The 23,991-nt window shown below is 39.5% G+C and overlaps 1 protein-coding gene across 4 annotated transcripts in view; it reads left to right on the top strand.

Annotated features, from left to right (window-relative positions):
* Positions 1–19,191, top strand: part of sgk1 (serum/glucocorticoid regulated kinase 1) — a 35,202-nt gene extending 16,011 nt beyond the window's left edge. Inside the window, exons 4-14 of one of the 4 annotated variants that reach the window (XM_039781637.1) lie at positions 1,210–1,425; positions 5,278–5,341; positions 14,842–14,917; positions 15,125–15,200; positions 15,356–15,544; positions 15,630–15,761; positions 16,493–16,729; positions 16,835–16,930; positions 17,141–17,296; positions 17,407–17,496; positions 17,711–19,191. In XM_039781637.1, coding sequence (XP_039637571.1) covers positions 1,210–1,425; positions 5,278–5,341; positions 14,842–14,917; positions 15,125–15,200; positions 15,356–15,544; positions 15,630–15,761; positions 16,493–16,729; positions 16,835–16,930; positions 17,141–17,296; positions 17,407–17,496; positions 17,711–17,878 — 1,500 coding nt within the window. In that variant the 3' untranslated portion in view covers positions 17,879–19,191. Of the gene's footprint in view, positions 1–1,209; positions 1,426–5,277; positions 5,342–10,926; positions 11,032–12,715; positions 12,945–14,582; positions 14,733–14,841; positions 14,918–15,124; positions 15,201–15,355; positions 15,545–15,629; positions 15,762–16,492; positions 16,730–16,834; positions 16,931–17,140; positions 17,297–17,406; positions 17,497–17,710 lie in introns of those variants that run through there. The other 3 variants (XM_039781639.1, XM_039781640.1, XM_039781638.1) reach the window with 3 other exon arrangements.
* The last annotated feature ends 4,800 nt before the right edge of the window (positions 19,192–23,991 follow it).

Genomic DNA, 23,991 nt, shown 5'->3' on the forward strand with positions numbered 1-23,991 from the left:
TGTACTTAGTTCACATATACATACAAATGTATTGGAATTAGTATGCAAGATGGAACGTTTTTATACAGATTAAACCAACAAGATATGAAATTGTAATTAGTGAATTTCAGAGCTGCTAGAAAGCAGATTTTGTTAAAGTCGGACAGAGCCATAGTAGCTGTTTCCCACTGTTTCCAGTCTTTGTGCTAAGCTAAGCTAACCGGCTGCTGGCTGTAGTGACTTTGTGTAACTCAGAAAGCGAATACACGTATTTCCCAAACAAAGTGGAACTATTTCTTTAACACTTTAATAGTCATATGTATTGATTCAAGACAATTTTCTCAACTTTGACAAAATTGACAATAATTTCACTACATACGGATAGAGGCAGTCCTACACACACACACACACACACACACACACACACACACACACACACACACACACACACACACACAGAGCATTATGACAGAATGGTATCATATTGTATTTGACACCCTCAGTAATTGTTTGGATACATTCTGTCCTTCCAGCCCTGAGCTATAAATATAGTCAAGGGAGCAACCATTCACACACGGGTAGAGCTGCAAGGTTTGGACTCTAATCCACAAACACATAATTTCACTCACACACAGTTCCCCATGCCAAGTTGAGGCCAGCAGCCACTGATAGAGGCCTTGATAAGACTTATTTGAAATGGCTGCAATGACTAAACATGTTGGCTCTCTGTGCCAAGGACACACTTTACCTTACATAACAGCCATTTTGGGTCAATGACACATCCACCGAAACAATTTGGTTTCCTCAAGAGCTATGTGCACCTTGACCATGGCTGCCATTTATCCCATGTATCTTATTTTTCTCTCTCGCACCTTTTCTCTCCTGTGTATGTGTGCTTGATGGGTATTTGTGGTTCATGCCCATGACATGTATTCAGTCAGTGTTGCCTGCCACATGCTAAATGATTGTGAAGAGGTGTTTGTGATGAAAAATCCTCAGGAGAGTGTGTCACTGCAGCTGTCACACGAGAGGAGATTACTGCTAAAGCTGAGACTAACTCACTCACTGCCTCCTGTGCAATGCAAATGTGACCCGAATATATTTTACTCATAAAGTGAAGGAGTTGACTAGAGCTGTTAGCTGGTCTTAAATGTTGCTTTCATTCCACATAATTGGTTTAAAACTTTTTCGGGCCATTGCAAAAACACCTTCACTTATCTTCACTTACAGGTCAGGAAGTGGAAGATGCTGGCCCGCCATCACACCGACGGTACAGGCAAGCAGAAGGAAGCAGAGTCAGACGTCCACCTGGGCGGTTGTCAGTCCTGGGGGATCCACACCTCGCCCCTCCTAGCCAGCCCTGTCATGCTGGAGTGCTCCATCTGCAGTGGGCCCTACATCAGCTACGCCCTGGAGGATACCTGGCAGCCACGCCAACGTACACAGGCAAGTTAGCCTACAGCTAATTAAATTACGGGTAGGAAACACTAATTTGATTGCATTAATCAGTTGATTCCAAAGCAGGGGACTTCCAGGTGTCCTTGATGGATTTCAGGTAATCCTCAGTCTTTGTCATATTATACAATAGATGTTAGCAATGTGCAATGAAATTGATTGTGTTGAAGACACTGTGTTTTCTCAGTTGATATGATAACACCTACTACTACCAGTCCTTCCAGAAAAGGTTTTTTGTGATTGTTGCGGGCAAAAATCCTTGATTATGTGGCACATTTTCTTAAAAAATGCGATGGAATATGCGGGATATTTAGGCAATTTTATGCGATGAAATTGCGGGAACTTGCAAAAAATGCGGTTTGATGAAAAAGAGAAGAAAAAGTGATTCCCCAACACCCTGCTTTTTTTAAACTTAATTTCCAAAAATAGTTTACAGATATTCAGTCATTGCAATAAGTAAACAAATAAGATACAAAAATATATACAAATAATATAATATTAAAGTAAAAATAAAAGTAATAGTCTAAACAGAGGGAAATAAAAGATACAAAAGAGACAGACTTTCAAAAATCGTTAATAATATAGACAGCAGGAGCACTTAAACAAAGAAATTTGTGTAAACATCAGATATTAAGATAGCTTTCTTATTGGATACCAACTTAAGAGACTCAAAGTATCAACCTCCAACACCTGCTTTTCGATGATGTTCACGTCGCGTAATTACGTCACTTCATAATGTTCCCATGGCAACAGGGGAAAATGGCTGCTCTTGTGTGAAGTAAACAAAATGTTTTCAACTTATATGTGACTTTTTTGCAACGAATATGCGGGGATTATGAAATCATGCAAGCACCGCATATTTTGCACAGAAATTGGCAATTTATGCGGCGAAAGTGCGGCATATTTGAAAAAAATGCGGCCCCCGCATGAATATGCGGACTTGGGCTGATTAGCTATGCATTGAATTATGCGATTGCATAATCGCGTTTTTCTGGAGGGACTGTACTACTACTACTGATTTCTTATTAAAAAAAAAAAAAAAGAAGATATACGATGCTAAAACAGCATCGTATTTCTAGCCCTTTTGTTGTTAAATGTGCTTTATGTTATGACTCACAGCCAAGCCTCTACCTCTCCTTGACACTCACACAGAAAATAAATATTCCTCCCTGGCTCTCTTTGCCACTGCTTGAACAACCCAAACTTTCTGTCTTCTTTCAGAAACATAAATCTGCGATGAAATATTAATGAACGGAAAGCCTAGATTCACCATCACTATGGATACGACTCCATCAAATCCTATAATGAATCAATAAACAACCCCGAAGAAAGAGAGGGAATGTGCATGAGAGGCAAATCCAAGGAGAAAGGGGCATGAATGGTGAAGTGATTGTTGACTTCAGAGAGACCAGCGTGACTACAGATACCTCTGAATGAATACACAAAGTGATAAGATTAAGACAACTCACACACACACACACAAACACAAACACACTCACTCGCACACACACATGCCTCAGCTTGTCTTGTTCTCAGAAAACACCCATGGCAGAATACTGAGAGCAGGGCTAAGTTTTCAGAGCTGTAACCTGGAACAGCAAACTAGGCTAAGATGGTATTTCACAGTCAGCTTCATGGAAATGTCCTGAGATGCAAAAGCTGCCAATTATACTGGTATTGTATGTGAAAAGAATAAGTGGGACTGACTCAAAGTAGTTGCTGTTGTGCACATTCAGGAGTGTTTACATGCACATTTCTAAATCATTCAACCTTCCACGTATATAGAGCAATGTATTGACTTTTATAATCAAATGGAGCATGCCAAAGGTCAACACTCAAACACAAAGACATACATGTGGTGTATGCAGCACTTTTCACCACTGCACTACATGCAGTGGTGAAAATGAACTTAGCACATCTACTCAAGTGCTTGTTACTAGTTTTCAGATTTCAATTTTATATAAAACATTATTTGGAAAGTTTATAGAATGAAATGCCTTGTTAAAGATTAAACCAGTGGTTCCCAGCCTGTATGGCGTTTGGCATCTTACAAAAACAGTGTATTGTTGAGGCCTTTTGTGTATGAGTTGCTGTCAGTTTCCCCTCTAAACCTCCCAAATCGTGAATTCAGATTTGTGTAGCAGACCCTTATTTTTTATTTTTCTTTCCTTCGAGATTTATCTTGTGAGCCTTTGAAGGGGGCCAGTCCCAACAGTAAAGAAAATCTGCAGAATGAATACTTTTACTTACTACTTTACGAACATTTTGCTGACCACTTCCACCACTGGTCTGTCTTTTATTAAAGAGATACATTTGAGACTCTCTTCTGTCTCTATAAACAGTTTAAAGATATTGCACAGTGAACTTAGCCCAGCTGTCAAAAGCAGTTCATCTTCTTTTCATCCTGGCATTTAGTCTCACTTAAGCACAATAACACTGTGTCGTCATGTTGTTAGAGCAGAGGTTTCCCACCGCTTTCAGCACAGGACTCAAGTGATTTAATGCAGTCTCACCCTGGAAACCCAGCCTCATTAAAACACGTCATGCGGGGAACCAACTGAAACTGGAGCACGAACAAGTCTGGGTCAGAACTGTGGTTTTAGAAATGCTGATTAAGAGAGCTGATGTTGATGTCACATCTCTTAGAGTCACTCTTTTCAAGAGCTTAGAAAAGCAGCTTAGATCAGTGGTTACCAAACCTTTTGGGTTGTAACCCTTTCAATAGGGATGTAAGGATGCATCGTGAATCGGTTAAAAATCGATCTAAATGTGTAAAGATTACCACCGGTTGAGATAAAAAATGAATCGCGATGCAATTTTGAAACGACCTAGGGTGTAATCTACTTTGACTTCAGACATTACTACGTCTTCTTACTTTATTTGTTATATATATATATATAATATGTGTGTGTATATGTGTGTGTGTATATATATGTATGTGTGTGTGTATATATATATATATATATATTTATATATGTGTGTGTATATATATATGCGTGTGTGTGTATGTATATATATATATATGTGTGTGTGTATAAATGTGTGTGTGTGTATATATATATATATATATATATATGTATGTGTGTGTGTATATATATATATATATGTGTGTGTGCGTGTGTTTATGTGCACCTGCTCTACCCACTGAACGGTCACTTAAAAATCCATTTCTTTTAATTTAATATTTGTTATTTAAGATAAAATACAATTTTAGTTTAACCTTTGATAAGAGGACACGTGTTGTTTTGCACAGTTTATATGAAGTAATATTTCTGAGTCATTTGTCTGCAGTTCATTCTGTTAAAAAATCGTAAGAAAATGGTATCGTGAACTTAAAATCGTGAATCGTATCGAATCGTGAGTTGAGTGTATCGTTACATCCCTACCTTTCAACCAATGTTTTCTTGTGACCCCTTCTCACAGCATGTTATTTGCATGTTAACCTGTGTTCAGTTCAGCCCAACCCCCAGGTTGGGAACTACTGAGAGATTGTAGCTTGGCAAGCCTATTTCTTTTATTTATTTATCTAATGAGGACTTACAAGAATGTTATAAGGGCTGTACAGTTTTCACAAGGTGAAGAACACCTATTATCATTCAACTGAATTGAAACAAGAAAATTGCCAAAACTGGATTTGCAGGGTTGTACACAACAATGTCAGGTCATTCATTGATGAATACATGACTTAAACTTTAAGGAAATTATTTGATTGCTATGGAACTAAATCCACAGTCTGAATCTCTAATGGCAGTGTGAGTGCATCTACTGTACTTTTATTTGCATGTTTTTGTCATATAAGTATTCAATTTGTTTTTACTAATTAATGCCATATTTCTCCCCCAGGCGATGGACCTGTACTACCACAATGAGTCAGACCCAGACAGCTACTGTTGCCCTGGCGACAACAGTAAGTCCCCGGCAACTAAGCCCGTTGTTTTTGTATTCTTCCACTTCCTCCCGTCTCTCCTTCTTTCCCATCCGTCTTTGACACTGTGACTCTCATTCCTCTGTTATCTCTCTCCATCATCCCTTGCCATTCAGTCCTGGGTAATTTCTCTTTATTATCTGCAGGTTTTCTTATTTTCCCAACCATTTCAAAATAATCTCCTACCGTTCTTCCAAACCTAATGGCTGTGGGAGCAAAATGATTTTACACACACACACACACACACACACACACACACACACACACACACACACACACACACACACACACACACACACACACACACACACACACACACACACACAGTGTAACATGACCTTATTCAACTTGGCTCTCTAATCCAACCTCTAAACTCCCAGGATGATAACTGTTGTTCATAAACCAAAATTACTATTTTGGTGTTTTGTGGAAACCGGCTTGGAGAGTAAAACAGTAGTTACAGACACAATACTGAGCGCTGATCATCATACACATGACAGTGACCTTTTCCACACCTTTGGCACTCGCTGCAGCAGAAACACTGGTTTGGTCACAGGGTTAGAGGGAAATGGAAATTTGCTGGGAAACGTGCATGGGCTCTTCTCATGTTCATGTGTGTTTCAGCTCACCATTACATAATTTTTTACCAACAAACTTTAACTTTTCTTTCACCTTTGGATAAAACTTTATGAATTCTTGAATTTTTACATCATAATTAGCAGATGAAAACTAAAATTTTACATATTCTAATTTGTAGTGCATTGCTATAACATTATGTATTCTATTATTAAATATTGTGATTATTATATATATTTTCCTTTGTAGTCAAAGTTACTTCTTTACCTAAGTAAAAGTATCAATACTGCGATATAAAATATATAAAGTAGATATGCTGAAAATGTCCCTTAAGTAAAAGTACATAAGCATTATTAGTAAAATGTACCTTTTTTTTATTGCTAAACGACAGTGGGCACAACTGGAGTTATATGTGCAAAACTCTAACTACAGTCTGCACAGCAGCAGTTCATGTGGACCAAACTCTAGTTCGTTTTTCATTGCTTGAACACAGTTTTCAAAACTCTACACACGTATCCCATGACTTTAACCACAACATGCACAACACTGTAGATTTACAGCACTTTGTTCAAATGCTAACACACTGCTGTCAAAACTGTTAACCACACATTCAAAACAGAATAGATTTTAGTCTGGTGCATTTCAAACACTGCTGATTGGAATTTTAGCTGAAAGTCTAAGCAGGTGTCTTGTTTTAGACTAGTTAGTGAACATATATGGTCCTTATATAGAGAAAGCTCAGAAAGCCTTTTTTGTATACAAACACCAAATAAGAATGAAACAATTATACACTGTACCGTTTGAGAGAAACAGGTAAAAGAGCAAAGATACCAATATGTCCAGGTAAGATGTCTGAAGTTATGTACACAGCTATAAAAAAAAGTGAAAAACACTATATCTTTACAATAGTAAAACTGTTCCTACTGTTTTTCAGAAAGTAATGGAGGTGAAAGCAATGGAAACTCCACATTCATTTGTATTTAGAGATGATGCAGACATCCAATGTGATGAAGAAAACTTGCCGCATGATGCTGGAGAGAGGCAGGATTAGTCACACTGTTCTTTGTTACTGTTATGCACCTTTCCAGTAATTCCATAAACTACTAGAGACAAAATACTATATTGAAGCAAACTGCTAATTTTCATTCTTTCTTGTTTACCTTACGTACAAATTGGTGTATTATAAAATCTATATCTTTTCTTTGAAGAAACTATTGAGTAGTGTGAAGTCACTCAAATCGTTCAAACTGTAAAGATGAAACGTTTGTAATTTCTGTATTGGTTTTTGATGCTAGTGTGTTTACTGTTAGTGTGTTCTGAGTGACAGTGTGTGTTATCTCAGTGAGGACTGTTCATAGTGTTTGGCTGCACCGAGCCTGTTTTGAGAAGTGTGTAAAGAGTTGTGTTGCTTTGAATGAGTTTTGCAGGTGATGTGAACTGTTTAGTTCAGGTGACTGTTGGTAGTGCAGACTGTAGTTTGAGTTTTGCACATGTGACTTCAGTTGTGCCCACTGACGTTTAGCAATCGAAAAAAACTGTAAAGCATCAAAGGAAAAAATACTCATAATTCTGAAAAACCATGTGCTATGTGCTATATTACATAGTATATCATTGGATTAATATTACTGAATTAATGTGTAAGTATTTTGTGTGTAAAGTCTTTACCTGTAGCAGTAGTAACTAAATATGTATAAAGTATAGGAACATGAAGTAGAAATACTCAAAGAACAAGTGCCTCAAATTACTAAAGTACAGAAGTAATCTAAATGTACTTAGTTACTTTCCACCACCTCTTATCACACTGTGCAACTGCAATACCACAACTTTGTGGCAGATCTGCTGGTACCTGCTGCCTGCTGGAACATCCCCAGAGAGAGAAATGTGACAAGAACCCCTCTGATGAAAATGTTTTTTTACTGGGAGTAACTGTCTGCCTGTTTATTATGGGAGTTTTCAGCACAGGGATAGACATCCGAGTAATTAGCCAACCTGGTGACAAGCTGTTCCTTTGGCTTCGGCCGTGATGCAGCTACACCCTGTCGTTCCAAGAACAGCGGTTAGCAGCATTCGAAGCACTTACAAGTTGGAGTTTGTCACATATGATGTGTGTGACTGAGGGAGCAGTAGAGAGCAATGCTGGAGAGCCAGGGTTAAATGCAATACAATAATAATTATGTTGAGTAGAGTTCTGACAGTAACATTTCACAGAGGAACAAACTGGGCGTTCTTTCTCTGTGGTCTTACTGTAATTACCAAAGAGCATGTTCGTCAACTTGCTTTTAAGCAGTTAATCAAAATGTACACTTACTGACTTATAGTGCTCTTCTTCCTGATATGCCAACAGGTTTATATGTGAGTGCAAAGCCAGTGTGTGTGTGTGTGTGTGTGTGTTCTCAAACATAACACTTTTGTTCTCAGTAATGCAAAAATAATATCAACATTACAGCTATTTACTTTTTTCCTCCACCATTCATGACACATCGCTCACCTGTGTCAACCTGCACTTCACACAGGAAAACATACAAACCTACACACGCACCTATTCACAAACACAACACAAACATGTGCATATACTTTACATTTCCATTCAGGCACTCCCAAACCAGAGACAGTTCTGAAGATTGTCTGAACATGTTTGTTGCCATTATACCCTGAAGATTTACAGTCTGACAAATTTAGGTGTGTGTACTGTATTCAGAGCCAGGGCTGCCAATTATATAATCTCTGTCCCCTAAATCTACCTTTGACCATCACAACCTCTACCTAATTCTAGCCTTAATCCAAAAGCCAAATCCTTGCCCTCATATGGGCCACTAAAAAATGTGGATCAACCACAAAATCCTCTCCTTGCAAAAATGTTATCCCTTTTGGACATCCTGATGGCCTACGGCAAAAAACTCAACTTACTTTGTCCGAGGGACACATTTTGCATTTCGAGAGGATGCCAAGCAGGGGCCAGTAAATAAACATTTATCAAATTCATCCTTCCATTTTTCAAAATTTGACATTTGCTGTCCTCACTTATCTTCGCCAAGAGGCAAATCCAGTGGCAGCAGCCCCGCACAGGTCAAATGTGTACATACCCAGGGATGTTTCAAGAATTTGAGGACATTAGGACCTTAGCAGAAAGTCCCGAATCATCCCCTGGCACTTTCTTTTGATGATTTCTTTCATGCACTCTGGCACCTTATTTACATTGTGGAGTCACCAAAGGTGATGGGATCGGGTGTGACTGCGTCCTTTCTAAAGTCCACAACCATCTCCACTGTCTTCAGAGTGTTTAGCTCCAGGTTGTTCTGATTGCACCAGGTCACCAGGTGGTCAATCTCCCACCTGGAGGTGGACTCCCCACCAGAGATGAGTCCAATGAGTTATCCGCGAACGTCAGGAGCTTGATGGACTGGTGACTGGAGGTGCAGTGTTGGTGTACAGGGAGAAGAGCAGAGGGGATACATTTAACCAGTGCTGATGACCAGAGAGTCACTGATGTGTTTCCCCAGCTTCACACACTGCTTCCTGTTTAGACAGGAAGTCTGTGATCCACCTGCTGGTGGAGTCAGGCACATGCAGCTGGGTCAGCTTGTGCTGTAGCAGAGCCAGGAGGATGGTGTTGAAGGCAGAGCTGAAGTCCACAAACAGGATCCTGGCGTGGGATCCTGAGGAGTCCAGGTGCCGGAGGATAAAACGAAGAGCCGTGTTGACTGCCTCTTCTACAGACCTATTGGCTCTATAGGCTCTACGAACTGTAGGGGGTCCAGGAGTGGGTTAGTGAGGGTTTTGAGGTGAGCCAGAACAAGGCGCTCAAAAGACTTCATAACCACAGAGGTCAGAGCAATGGGTCTGTAGTATTTATGTATTTATTACGGTAATGTGAAACAGTTGTGTTGAGTTCATAAGCAGCTGTTAATATCCTTAAAATAACTTCTCCATTATGAGTATAACCCAGGTAAACAGCCATTCCTTGATTATTTATTCTTCATATAAGGTAATAATTGTATTGTACATTTTTGAATGTTTAGCTGACCTGCTGTGCACTGACTATATGGTATGTTAAGTAATTGGTATTGTGCTCCAAATCACATGATCCTTTCCTGGAACACCCTAACAATTGACAGTTACATATTAATTTATTTCAAGGAAATCAAAGAAGTCTGTGACCTACAAAATAAAGTGTTACCGAACACACCAATGACCAGCGGACATTTCTAACAGAGACAATCACACAAGCCAAAGAATATCAAAATTCAAACAGAGGGGAGTCTCAATCGTCTCACTAGCTAAAGGCATAAGTAGGCCATTTACTTTTTGTATAGCTAGCCAAACACTCCACACACACCAGTTCCAAAACAAAAGCCAAGCTGTCCTCTCTGAATAGCCGAGGTCTTTATGTAACGGTGTCATTTGGTTCCTCAGCATCAAGGCTCATTCACATTCAACGCCAGATCAACTGTAGCCACGGACAGCCTCATCATCTCCGGCACAGGGAGTCGGTGTTACAAGATTGGAGAGATGGGAGGATGAAAGAGAGGAAAGGATTTAAATGATGGATGGCATCTGTCAGGAGACAGTGTGAATATGGGCATATGGGGCTCTCTGTGTATGGGTATACTGTAGGTGGGTTGGCTGAGGGACTGTGTGTGTTTATATTACAACTCTGATATCCTGCACCTCAACCACTCTGGCACTGCAGCGAACTTCTTCCTGTCCTTTCACGAAATGGCCCCCTAAGTGTGTGTGTGTGTGGGGGGGGGTGCATGCATGCGTGCGTGCGTGCGTGTGTGTGTGTGTGTCAAGACTTTGGCATCAGTGACAGTGGCACTAGTGGGTTACATAACATAGGCTACTAACACACACAGAAAGGCAATCAACACAGCTTGAGTATTGTGGAGCCTCCTCTTGAGGGAAAGAGGGCCAGATAGGAAAAACACTGAGTGAACTTATTGTTAGTATTGCTCTCTCTCTCTCTCTCTCTCTCTCTTTTTTTTTTTTTTTTTTTTCTTCCTTCCTCTCTCCTGATCTTCTCTCTACACCTCCTCCTCATTTCATTCAACTCTGGGCTATGACCACAGATGCAGACACAAGATCAGTGCTCGGAGGTAACGTCTTCTTCATCGTCACTTTTAATCCTCTCCTGTTACATGTTTTAGTTCTTATTTGTTGGATAATAATGCAAAGTAGCTGTTCATCATTCAGACTTTAAAACCATTCTAATGTTTGTACATCTGTGTCAAGTTATCAAGGTCAATGCTTTTCGTAGTTTTTGAGAAAGCAGCATTTGATGTTCAAGGTCTCGCTTGTTTGACGTGAGATGCTTTCAAGTGCTGATGAGAGATGTCGGTTTAGGTCCCATGTGGACTGCTGCTGTAGTGTTCAATGGTGTGATATTGGGGATTGGATGCATGTTGAAGGCTGGCAACCTGTGCTGTCTCAGGGAGAAATATCTAGCGCTAAATTGTTGTTGGTGCAGTGAGCGAGGGGCGTGTTGGACACCTTGAGGGATTTTAGGAAGTACCTGATGTGCCCTTTCTCCCCCTCTCCCTCTCTCTCTGTTTTAGCAAGAGTGAGAGAGAGTGTGTGTGTGTGTGTGTGTGTGTGTGTGTGTGTGTGTGTGTGTGTGTGTGTGTGTGTGTGTGTGTGTGTGTGTGTGTGTGTGTGTGTGTTTGTGTGTGTGTGTGTGTGTGTCATCAGGTGGCTATGGGGGGCTTATTAATAATATATTTGACCTGAGTTAAGAGAGAAACTGAGACAGCAGTAAAAAGTAGAGGCTATATTTAAAAACTGCAGAGTCACACTTGCACAATAAACACAATGATTTTCTCTGAAAGAGGCTGCGGGTCAAGTGCAAAAGAACACACTTTCTTTCTCACCCTTACACATCAAAGCATACCTTTCCACACACAGTCCCTTGCTCTCAGTTAAATAAGTGACTGGAAGGTCACTGGTAGTGTCTCATCTCTGTATTCTTCGTCTGATCCACATTTCCAGGATGTTTTCCTTACTGCATCACCTGTCCACCACTGGTGTCCTCACATCTGTTTACTCTCATTTATTCTCTCTGTTCTCTACTCTTTCACTCACTCCCAAAGACAAAACTCTGCAAAACATTATCCTACGTGTACACTCATGCACAACATACAGTAGTTAGGATAGCAATGCATCAAGAGTATTTAATGTGGCCTTAACTTGTTGGCAGCTCCAAACTTCGAATGAATGTGAACTCAGTGAATTTCCAAATCCGGGTGACTTTTTAATTCTGAGCTCAGCGGGTGAATGACCTGAGCTAGCAGGCTGTGTTGGAAAAAATAAAAACTGCCTTCAAGGTTACATTTACAGTATGTAAACCAAATGTTTGCATTCAGCATTTTACTATAAGCAAGTGTTTGTCTTTATGTGAAAGATTACAAATAAAGAAAAGTGTGGTTTCAAATGGAATGCAAATAATTGAGGAGGTGCTAAGCTAGAAAAATGTGTCAACACCTAATGGTGTTAGTGATATATTGATAGTGCATGGGACCAGCTGTGTAAATAAACATAGTTGCAGATTGATTCTGTTTCTCCTTTTATTTGGATAAAAAAACAAACATCCGTTTCATGGGTTTAAATACCGTTCTATCCATTTCGCTGCAGGTGAAAGCAACTGCAGATCTAAATGAATAAATGCATTATTTAATCCTTTTGTTCGATTTTTAATTACAGTAAATAGAAGTGAGGTCTATATTTGTAATGGCTGAACTCTAAAGTAGGAGCTTATGACCATTTGAAGCCCCTCCCCCCCGAGGGAAACTCATTCAGCATGCATCAAACACCAAACTGTAGAGTGGAAGGAAACAGAGGCGGGACGTCTCCGCCCTGAAAAGAAAGGGAAAAAATCTTCTGGATGAAAATCTCAAAGAAGAGGAATGCAGTGTAGTTCGATTGCATGCCTGCCGAGGACCCTGAAGTCTGCTCTCCGTCTTGTGATTCGGAAAATAAAGCATCCCTATGAAAGACAAAACAGCCGCTTTGACGTGTAAGTAGGCTGTAACGTTATTCATTTTAAACCAACAGCGATGGGTTTCTCCATTCGGAAACCATCGCCATAATATTCCTATAATGCTCCTGTAGGGAACTGTAGGTCTGTGTTGTGGGAATTAATGGTATTGCTGCGGTCTACTTTTTGTGTCAGGATCGTCTGTGGTCGGGAAGAAAGCACAGGCAGACATAGCCTACTTGGGGGCGGGGGGGGTGCTCCTATCACCCCATAATCGCGTGACCTAGATGTATGATGCTATCTATGGACATTAAGGCTCGCTGATAAGGAGCTTCTGTCGAAAGCGCCAGAGAAACCTTGGCAACTCTCTTTTGCAACTTGTTGAACGCTGAGCGCTGCAGGCAGAGAAATGAGAACTCCTTCAGATCTGATAGGTTTGTTTGTATTGTCTGGAAACTAAAGTTCATATGTCTTTTCAGGCTACTAAGAAACCAAGTGCCTGCGAAATTACAGCGTGTTTTGATGTTTTTACGCAAGACTGTGAATTATATATTAGTAGCCTAATTACAGTTGAATAAGTAAAATCTTGCGTTTCTGTCTTCTTCCTTTTTATGCACGGTTATTATCAATAAAATGGGTTTGGCCTTTCATAGGTGATATCGTCTTTCATACTTTCATTCCACCCATGCATGTTGGTTAAACTTGAACCAGGTGTCTTACATAACTGTACCTAACTGAGCCCGTCTGGTCTCATGTGTGCCAACGCATAAAACGCAAAAAGAGTGGCATTTTTCAACATAATTCCATTCTGATCATCACATTGAAGTATTTTGGCTTCTTCTGAAAGGCTTGCCGATCTGTGTTTTTTTCTCTTGTTTGAGTTGGATGTAGGCTATTCAGGAGTTTCTCAGTCTGTACTTTTCCACTAGCAGCGGCATTTTCTTGGCATCGGGCCTCCCTCGGCTCAGCTTAGGCTCTCCCTCCTTTTGTATACCGAGGGAACCTGCGTCACCCCCGGCCGTTTTAATTGAGAAGCAGCCAAAAGGTAAAGCTGATAGGCCTAGTTAAGAGGCTATATCCGATTATTTGTACAGGACCAAGTTGCAATCTCAGTGGGGGCTAGGCGGGGAACATGGATACACTGTAATAAAAACTATTCAGGAGCTTGGAGAATAATCCTGAATCTCATGAACTCTCTAGTTTCAATTACTAGTGTTCACATGTTTGTACAATTTGCAGTTTATTCTGTAAGAGTACAGAATAAGATTAAGGGACACCGTTAGTGGACACATCTGGATGTCATTAGCCTATAGGATTTGTTTTCGCAGCTTAGTGTAGATTGAAGTGTTGCTTTCTTTGTGATAAGTTCAGACTGTGTGAAAAGTTGCCATGGTGTTGAACAAACATATGTGCAAATAGTACAGATCGACCTTTCAGTGAGTTGTGGTAAAGAACTTTTTTCCCCCTTTTTTCCTATGTTTTTGACGCAAGCACCTCTTGAGGTGCGGCTATGACGCGCAAGGAGCGCAACGGCCTCTTATTGGTCGAGAAGGGGGTCGATCGTCTTCTCACGGTCCATTTAGCTGAAAGGAGAGTAGAGTAGGCCTATCACGCCCACCAAGGGGGTGTGTGGGAGGGAAGCTCCTCCCTCCTCCCCTGTCTGTTATAAAACAAGAGCCAAAGGCATGATAGTTATATTTTAGCTGACAGGCAGTTGATGAGTACAGAGCTGCCGTTCAACTCATCACATCATGACGATCAAGACAGAGACAGAAAAGTCTGTCCTGACTTACTCCAAATCTAAAGGGCTAGTGGCATTAGTCACTGGTACGGAATCATAACTGGATATTTAAAGCTGATTCTTCATGAATGGACATCTTTTTGTTTGTTTTTTTAATTTAAAAATCTAAACATTTTTCTCTCTCTCGTGTTGCAGCTTTTATGAAACAGAGGAGAATGGGTCTGAACGACTTCATTCAGAGGCTTGCCACAAACTCCTACGCCTGCAAGCAGTGAGTACCATCTGACTCATGTTATTGTTCTGCTTTCACTGGAGGACAAACATTGGGAAACAACCAGACATGCCAGTTATATGTCCCCTGGGGAAGCTTTGTGACTTAATGTGACTCCCAGATCAGCTGATTCACACTGAAAAAAAAATCTGGATACTTTAGATACTTTGTTAAATGAGTTTGAAATTTTTGTGTTTTTTTTTTCAGCCCTGAAGTCCAGTCTATTCTGAACTTGAGTCCCCCTCAGGATGCTGAGCTCATGAACACAAACCCCTCTCCTCCTGTAAGTATATTTGCATTAAACAGTTTAATGTGTGCTTTTACCTTTGCTTACATTTCACCGTATGCAGAGATACACACACATATCCTCTGTTTGCATGTTTACCATACATCTTGGGGTTCATAATGTGGTTATAACTTCCTCATCTCCTCTCACAGCCTAGTCCATCCCAACAGATCAACCTCGGTCCATCCTCCAACCCCTCGGCCAAACCCAGCGACTTCCACTTCCTCAAAGTGATCGGCAAGGGCAGCTTTGGCAAGGTCTTGCTCGCACGCCATCGTGCAGATGACGAGTTTTACGCAGTCAAAGTCCTACAGAAAAAGGCCATCCTCAAGAAGAAGGAGGTAAATGTGCATGCCGACATACCGAAAGTACGCATGCAACACAAAGTGTCAACCCCTCTAACAGCATGCTCTTTGTATTCCTCAGGAGAAACACATCATGTCAGAGAGGAATGTACTGCTAAAGAATGTCAAGCACCCGTTCTTGGTGGGCCTGCACTACTCTTTCCAAACAGCGGACAAACTCTACTTCATCTTGGACTACATCAATGGAGGAGAGGTGAGTTACCGGCTGAACTGCTGCCAGAAAAAGTTGAGGACATGAAGCAGAGATGATATAAGAGAAGGGAGAAGCTGAGCTATTTAAAGAAGGAGCTAAAGATAAACGAATGGCCTAGGAGGACATTTTAAAGATGGACATAGTTGGAGGAATAATAATATAGTGCAAGATGAGGCAGAAACACAGACAGACAGAGGGGATATCCTGTCATGAGAAGCAGAACAGAAGCTGCCGCTCTCTGTCTTTCTTTAAAGGAAACACCTCTCAGGAAATCATGTGGTGGGTTGGGACAGTGGGACAGACTTGGGGCCAAAATTAGCGGCACCATTCAGACTCAGTGTGTGTCTAATCGAGTTAATTTCCTGCGATTGTTGGACAAGCAAAGACAGTGTTGATAATATATGGGCCTCATTGAGAAACAGGAAGCATTTACTCTCCTTCTCCCCTTTCTCTTTTCTTCTCCTCTTTTCCCCCTCTATCCTGCTGCTCTCTCACTCCCCACCTCTGGCCCTCGTCCCATCTCTCTTCCCTTGTCAAACTTTTTAAGCTGCCGCCTTCCTGCCTCTTTATTTCCTCCCATCCGATTTCCTCTTTGTCTCTGTATTTGTCTGTTTTATCGTTAGTCTTCTAATTTCCTATCTCTGCTCATGTCATTTTGTGGATAATCTATGACATAATCAAGACATTTTAAGGTTTTGTTACTCAAAACACTCTTTTTCTCTGTCTTCCAGCTGTTCTACCATCTACAGAGAGAGCGCTGCTTCCTCGAGCCCAGAGCCAGGTTCTACGCGGCAGAGATCGGCAGCGCACTGGGCTACCTCCACTCCCTCAACATAGTTTACAGAGACCTGAAGCCAGAGAACATCCTGCTGGACTCACAGGGACACATCATTCTTACAGATTTCGGCCTGTGCAAGGAGAACATTGAACCCAACGGGACCACGTCGACCTTCTGCGGTACGCCAGAGGTAAGGACAAAACATCCGGTGATTCGGAAACAGCACTAATAAAAGTCATATTCATAGTCATAAAAACTTATATTCAGTACTGTAACTTACCATTTCTCTCTACAGTATTTAGCTCCTGAGGTTCTACACAAGCAGCCGTATGACAGGACGGTAGACTGGTGGTGTTTAGGAGCTGTTCTCTATGAGATGCTCTATGGCTTGGTGAGTAACATTCACATTCACCTTACATGCTTTTATAGTAAAGTTACACCCCACCCTTAATGTTTTCTTGTCAGAAATATATCTGATAATATTGAATTATATTGCATTGAGTTATACTGATTTAAAATGATGCAATCAGTGTTCGTCATGTGGATTTCTCGCTCCTTATTGTTGCCAAGATGATAATCAGTTATTTTTGTCCCTCCCCAGCCTCCGTTCTACAGCCGCAACACAGCAGAAATGTATGACAACATATTGAACAAGCCGCTGCAGTTGAAACCCAACATTTCCAATGCAGCCAGACACTTGCTGGAGGGCCTTCTGCAGAAGGACCGAACCAAGAGGCTGGGCTGCACAGACGACTTTGTAAGTGTTTGATCATGTCGATCGTATGTGTGTATATCTGTATGCATATTAACATATTATGTACATTAAAGGACATTGTTTAATTATTTGTCTTTTTTGTCTCTTCACAGATTGAAATTAAGAACCACATGTTCTTCTCCCCCATCAACTGGGATGACCTCAATGCCAAAAAGATCACCCCTCCCTTCAACCCCAACGTGGTACGTTCCTTTTTAATACCCCAATAAGTGCTGATTATGGCAGACTTGTGATTTTCTACAGGAGACTTGCTCATGTCCTAGTCCTCAGTATTTACATTTATAGAACTAGACCAAGAGCCTGGAACATCCTCGCTGAGGTTTAAAACATTTCCAATTATGGCAAGGTATTCTACAGCCTGACTAATCCTCTCTTTCCCTCCTTCCTCCTTCCCAGACGGGACCCAACGACCTGCGGCACTTTGATCCAGAGTTCACAGACGAGCCGGTGCCCAACTCCATTGGTTGTTCCCCAGACAGCGCGCTCGCCACAGCCAGCATCAAAGAGGCTGCTGAGGCCTTTGTGGGCTTCTCCTATGCCCCGTCTATGGACTCTTATCTATAGTATTTAAACACAGGCACTCAATGGACTCCAGTTCAGACTTACAAGAACTGTGGCGTGTCCATGGACTTGCATCTTGACCCCACATTACATTTCCCGTCGGGATGATGGACAATCCCGAAGCAATGCCTGCAACAACTCTGCATCTGCAAAGAATTTAAACGTGTGTACTTGCCATGATCTCTCCAACTCTTGAAAGAAGACTTGCTACGAGAGGAAGCCTGCCATGATGAGATGATTCATTGGGGTTTGTAATCCTCCATCTTACCCTGATTTACCAACACACAAATACTTCAACCTTCCACAACAGACAGAGACGCTCTGCAGCCCTCAATTGCCCATCTCTTACCTGATAGTGGAGGTCCTTTGCACACAGCTCAGGCAGCTTTATAGCCTCCCTCGACCCTAAAGCCACAACTGACAAGCACACACACCAACTTCCACCTTTTCTCAAAAGAGGAAGGCTGGACCGTACCGTACCAGCCCTGACAAGGATTTCCATCTTCATCGATGTAGCGAATCATCTTCCCTCTTTTGTGTTTCTGTCTAACAACCCACAGGGGACCTACCTGTTGTGTTTGAATAAGTAGCTTGGAGATGACATTTATTTTGGTGCTTTAGTTTTTTATTATTTACTTACTGTCTGTGTGGTTGAACAAGGGAGTCATGTGATGCTGAATGTTACAGAGGGGGATGATAAAAAATGTTTCTCTCAAAGGTGCCTTTTATTTTTTTCTCTCCATCAGAACTCACATCTTTTGGGTTTCTCTGCGTCAACCTTAAGGTCACCGCGTTTCATTTAGCTCATTTTAGGGAGAGCAGCTGTTTTGAGAGGAACGACGTAGCACCAAATTAACACACCTGTTCTGGCTTTAACACGCGGGACGTAAAGAAACTCAAACGATGTTTCATATCTTCATTTGCACATACAACAATAGTGGTGATAGAGAGAGAGAAAGAGAGAGCACAGCTGCTAGGTGAGAAAGAGAGTGATGTTTGTGTAGTTCTGCTTGCCAACTGTGTCCCCCTCATATACAGTAGTCTTCCATTCGTCTCACAATAGTAAGCCGACAACATCGAAACTGAACATTCCATTTTAATATTGCTGTAATGCAGTTTGACGGTATTTAAGTTTGTTTGTATATTTGGAGTTATGTGTACTAGATTTAATGTATATTGAACAAGAAATGACTAAAGGTATGCCTAAATATGTATATGTAACAATTCATGTTAAATGTACTGTAAATTGTAAAATTGTTTAAGATTTATGTGACCATGTTTGGTTTGCAATAAAAGTTTAACTTTATTACACCTTATAACCTTGTTTGTAATAATTGATAAATGGACTACATGTACGTGAAATTGCTTTTATTGATTTTTTCTTTAGTCTGAAATGTGATGACAGATGATTGTTACATAATCTTTTCTTGACATTTCCAGTTCAGTCCAGGAGAGTCCCTATAAAATAATGACATCAAAGCATTTATTAGTAAGTTATAAAGTAAACTAAAAAAAAAAAAAAAAAAAAATGAAGATCTGGTATACATTTACTAGTTCTGGTTGGAAGGAGTTTGGGCTACTGACCCCTGCCCAATGTCCTACATAAGTGTAGAAAGGACTTTACACCCCTCCATGCGTCAGCAGCTTTACACAACAATCACTGTGACGTTTGTGTGTGTGTGTGTGTGTGTGTGTGTGTGTGTGTGTGTGTGGGATCTGTTTGTGGGGAAACTATTGGCCGGCCTCAAATAGAGTGATAAGGCCACTCCAGGTCAAAACATAATAATGAACCAGAGCAGCTTTAGATAGCAGTAGCAGAGCAAGCTATGATTGCATTAATGATAATTAAGATAAGAATGATTAAATTATTATTATGTCTTTAATAAGATTACAGCAGGAGGGTGTGTTCAAGATGGACAATGTACTTATGAGGCTGCTGGGTGTCTTTAAGGAGTACACCGAATGTTTTCCAGATCCAGGAGGTTTTTTTGCGGGTGACCTCTGACCTCTAACTCCTTGAGAACGGGAGAAAGTAAAATAAAAAGAATTTTGCAATGAGCATTTAAATTACAAGAGGACAGTGGGGAAGATGTCCTAGTGGAAACCCATAAGATGTTTAACTCTCTGGACTTAAACTCTGAACATTTTGACATTTTTGGTCTAAGAAGTTGCTTGAAAAGTCAGTGAATCCAGATCAAAATGTCCACACAAGGTTTATCCACAAGTTTTAAAAGAAACTAAATAACGTCTTTAGAATTAGAAAATCTGTTAGAGCTGATATTTCCCTATCTAAAATAAGGATTAACACAAATCCTGCACATATTATATCTGAGATATCAGACTATTCAAATTATTACGTTCGACTGCCTCCTTTTTAGCTACCTAAACATGACTTTCAAAATAAAGTCCCTGTTGCTGCTGCTGCATGGATGTATTATATTGTGAGTAGCACAGTACATTCATTATTTTCCTCATTAGTGTCCAATGGTATTAGCTTTTGAAAAGACAAACAAAGGTACTTATTGCTGATTAACCCCCATAATATTAGCTTAACCTGTACTTTATAGGATCTGTCTCTTTGTAAAACGGTATAGAGGCTGAAGATAGTATGCAATAGTCATGCACTGCCATCTGCTGGCCAAGTCCTGAACTGATAATGTAAACAAGTTGCTTGTACAACATACACTATATTAAAGTGTATAGCGGATCAGTTCTCAAAAAATTGTGCATTTTATGAGAAAAGCATGACATTTCTAAAAAAAAACTATATAGCATAAGGTTTATTTTCAGATGTGGAGGGAAGTTAAATTTGACCTCTGAGGACTGTTAGAGGTCAAATCCAAGATGGCCACTGATCCCCAAGGTCTAATGTTCAAAAGCACTTAATTTTTATAACCAAAGAGTGTAGGAAAACATTTATACTATACTATGACTTTTTTATCACATACTATGCTATAACTTTTTTATCACATACTATACTATGACTTTTTAAAGCCCCAGAGTGTACGTTTGTAGTTGTTCATTATCAAAATCTGTATTGCCGTTCACAAACTTGTCCTTTTTCATGAATATTGACCACAACCATCAATTTCAAGTATTCCTATTAGCTTGGAATTTTACATTTGCACTTGCATGAACTGGGGTAGACGCTCCATAATGATGCGCCATCTTGAAATACGTTAGCCGGTAAGGGACATACAGGCTATACTGCTCAGCCTTTTGCATTTTCAACTCACAGCTGCTGCTAATAGCTTCCTGGCCCCGGCAAGTTTGAAGAAGGAAACATGGAGGACCACACGTATTCAAAATCAAAATTTCATCTGTCTTCTTCTTCACCCAGAAAAAGAAAACGGATATTGAAATGAGCAAGAGACTGGAAAAAGAGTGAACATTGGAGCTGCTTTGGAGGCACACACCAAATCCAAACTAGTTAATTATCCTCTCGACCGCTGCAACAAACTATAACTTTTTATGACTTTTTTCGACATACTATACTATGACTTTTTTCAACACAGTGAATATGACTTTTTTTTATAACTTTTTTCGAAATACTATACTATGCTTTTTTATGACGTTTTTTTATGACTTTTTTCTACATACTATACTTTGACTTTTTTCGACATATTATACTATGATTTTTTTTACTTATTTCGACATACTATACTATGACTTTTTATGACTTTTTTGACATATTATACTAAAATTGTTAGTGAATTTTTTTACATACTATACTATGACTTTTTTCGAAATACAATACTATGCCTTTTTTATGACTTTTTTCAACATATTATACTATGACTTTTTTCGACACACTTAAACTAGGACTTTTTATAACTTTTTTCGACATACTATACCATGCTTTTTTTATGACTTTTTTTTGTCTTTATTCCGACATTCTATTCTATGACTTGTTCATCACTTTTTTTAGACCAAAGTGCTGTGGCTCAGTGGTAAGCTCTTTTGCTCCAATGAGAGTTAAAATTACAAAGTTTCTGGTTTGGTTCCCAGTCAGGACATGATGTTTGTATGTGGAGATTGTGTGGCTGTCCACAACAAAGACAAGTATATTATGACATTTTTGTCATACTATCACCTTTTTAATGGCATTTCTTGACATACTATACTTTTACATTTTAGTGACTTTTTTTCAACATATTACACTGACTTTTTAGTGATTTTTTTTTTTTTCGACATACTCCACCATGACTGTTTTATGACTTGTTTTGACATACTCTAATATGACTTTAAGAATTTTTTCAACATACTATACTATGACATTTTTAAGACGTTTTTCGACATACTATACTATGACTTTTTCATGACTTTTTTTGACATACAATTCTATGATTTATTTGACTTTTTTCAACATACTATACTATGCCTTTTTTTATGACTTTTTTGACATACTATACTATGACGTTTTTTAAGACTTTTTTTTGACACACTATACTATGACTTTTATCATAACATTTTTCGACATACTATACTATGACTTTTTTCGCCACTATACTATGACTCTTTTGTCACTTTTTCCACATTGTAGACTGCAGTGCTGTGGCTCAATGGTAAGCACTGTTGCACCATTGAGAATTGACATCAAAGTTTCTGCTTCAGTTCCCAGTCAGAGCGTGGGGTTTGCGTGTGTCTGCTCCCATCACAAAGACACAGTTCTGTCATGACCTTTTTAATGAAATTTTTCGACATTTTATACTATGACATTTTTGTGAATCAATTTGAAAAAATGCGGCCCCCGCATGAATATGCGGACTTTGGCTGATTATGCATTGAATTATGCGATCGCATAATCGCGTTTTGCTGGAGGGACTATGCTCTTATTGTATTCTACCAGCAATACTGTAGTACCTGTATTTGAAATAAATACCCATTACATTTACAGGGTTCAAACTGACACGATGGTGGTGTTTGATTATTTCTGACCCAAATTGCTTTGTCGCCCTTCTGGCTGTTGTTGTATATTGGTGATATTTTTGCAAAATGTTTCTTAAAAAATGAATGCTCTCTATCCACTGGAACGCTATGGTTTTTCATTTAAAACAGTTTATTTAAAATAATTATACTTATGAAACAGATGGAATTAGAAATAAAGGCCTGCCTCTGATAAATGCCTGCTTCAAATACAAGCCTGGTACCTTCTGCAGATCAGGTAAATAAAGGCCCTGGCTTTTATTTGAGGAAATACGGTATTATACTATGACTTTTTTCGAAAGTATATGATGACTCTTTTGACAATGTTTCCACATTGTAGACTACAGTACTGTGGCTCAGTGGTATACACTGTTGCACCATTGTGAGTTGACATTTCAAAGTTTCTGGTTCGGTTCCCAATCTGGGTATGGAGTTTGTGTGGGTCTCCTCCCACCACAAAGACATGCATATTCAGTCATAATGTAGTATGACCTATTTTTGACATACAATACCATGACTTTTTTCAACATACTGTACTATGACTTTTTCATGACTGTTTTCGACATACTATACTATGATTTTTTAAAGACTTATCGACATACTATACCATGACTTTTTATGACTTTTTTCGACATACTATACTATGACTTTTTTAAGAATTCTTCGGCATACATACTATGACCTTTATCGACATACTTATACCATGACTTTTTGTGACTTTTTTTGACATACTATACCATGACTTTTTTGTGACTTTTTTCGACATACTGTACCATGACTTTTTATGACTTTTTTAAGACTTTTTCGACATACTATACTGTGACTTTTTAAAGACTTTTTTCGACATACTATACTGAGACATACTATACTATGACTTTTTTAAGAATTCTTCGACATACTATACTATGACTTTTTTAAAGAATTTTTCGACATACTATACTATGACTTTTTTATAACTTTTTTCTAAATACTATACTATGACTTTTTTCGACATACTATACTATGCCTTTTTTATGACTTTTTTCAACATACTATACTATGACTTTTTTCGACATACTATGACTTTTTTATGACTTTTTTCAACATACTATACTATGACCTTTTTCGACATACTATGACTTTTTTAAAACTGTTTTCCACATACTATACTATAATTTTTTTCGACATACTATACTATGACTTTTTTAAGA

The sequence above is a fragment of the Perca fluviatilis genome, chromosome 18 (assembly GCF_010015445.1).
Source record: "Perca fluviatilis chromosome 18, GENO_Pfluv_1.0, whole genome shotgun sequence".
NCBI classification, from domain to species: Eukaryota; Metazoa; Chordata; class Actinopteri; order Perciformes; family Percidae; genus Perca; species Perca fluviatilis.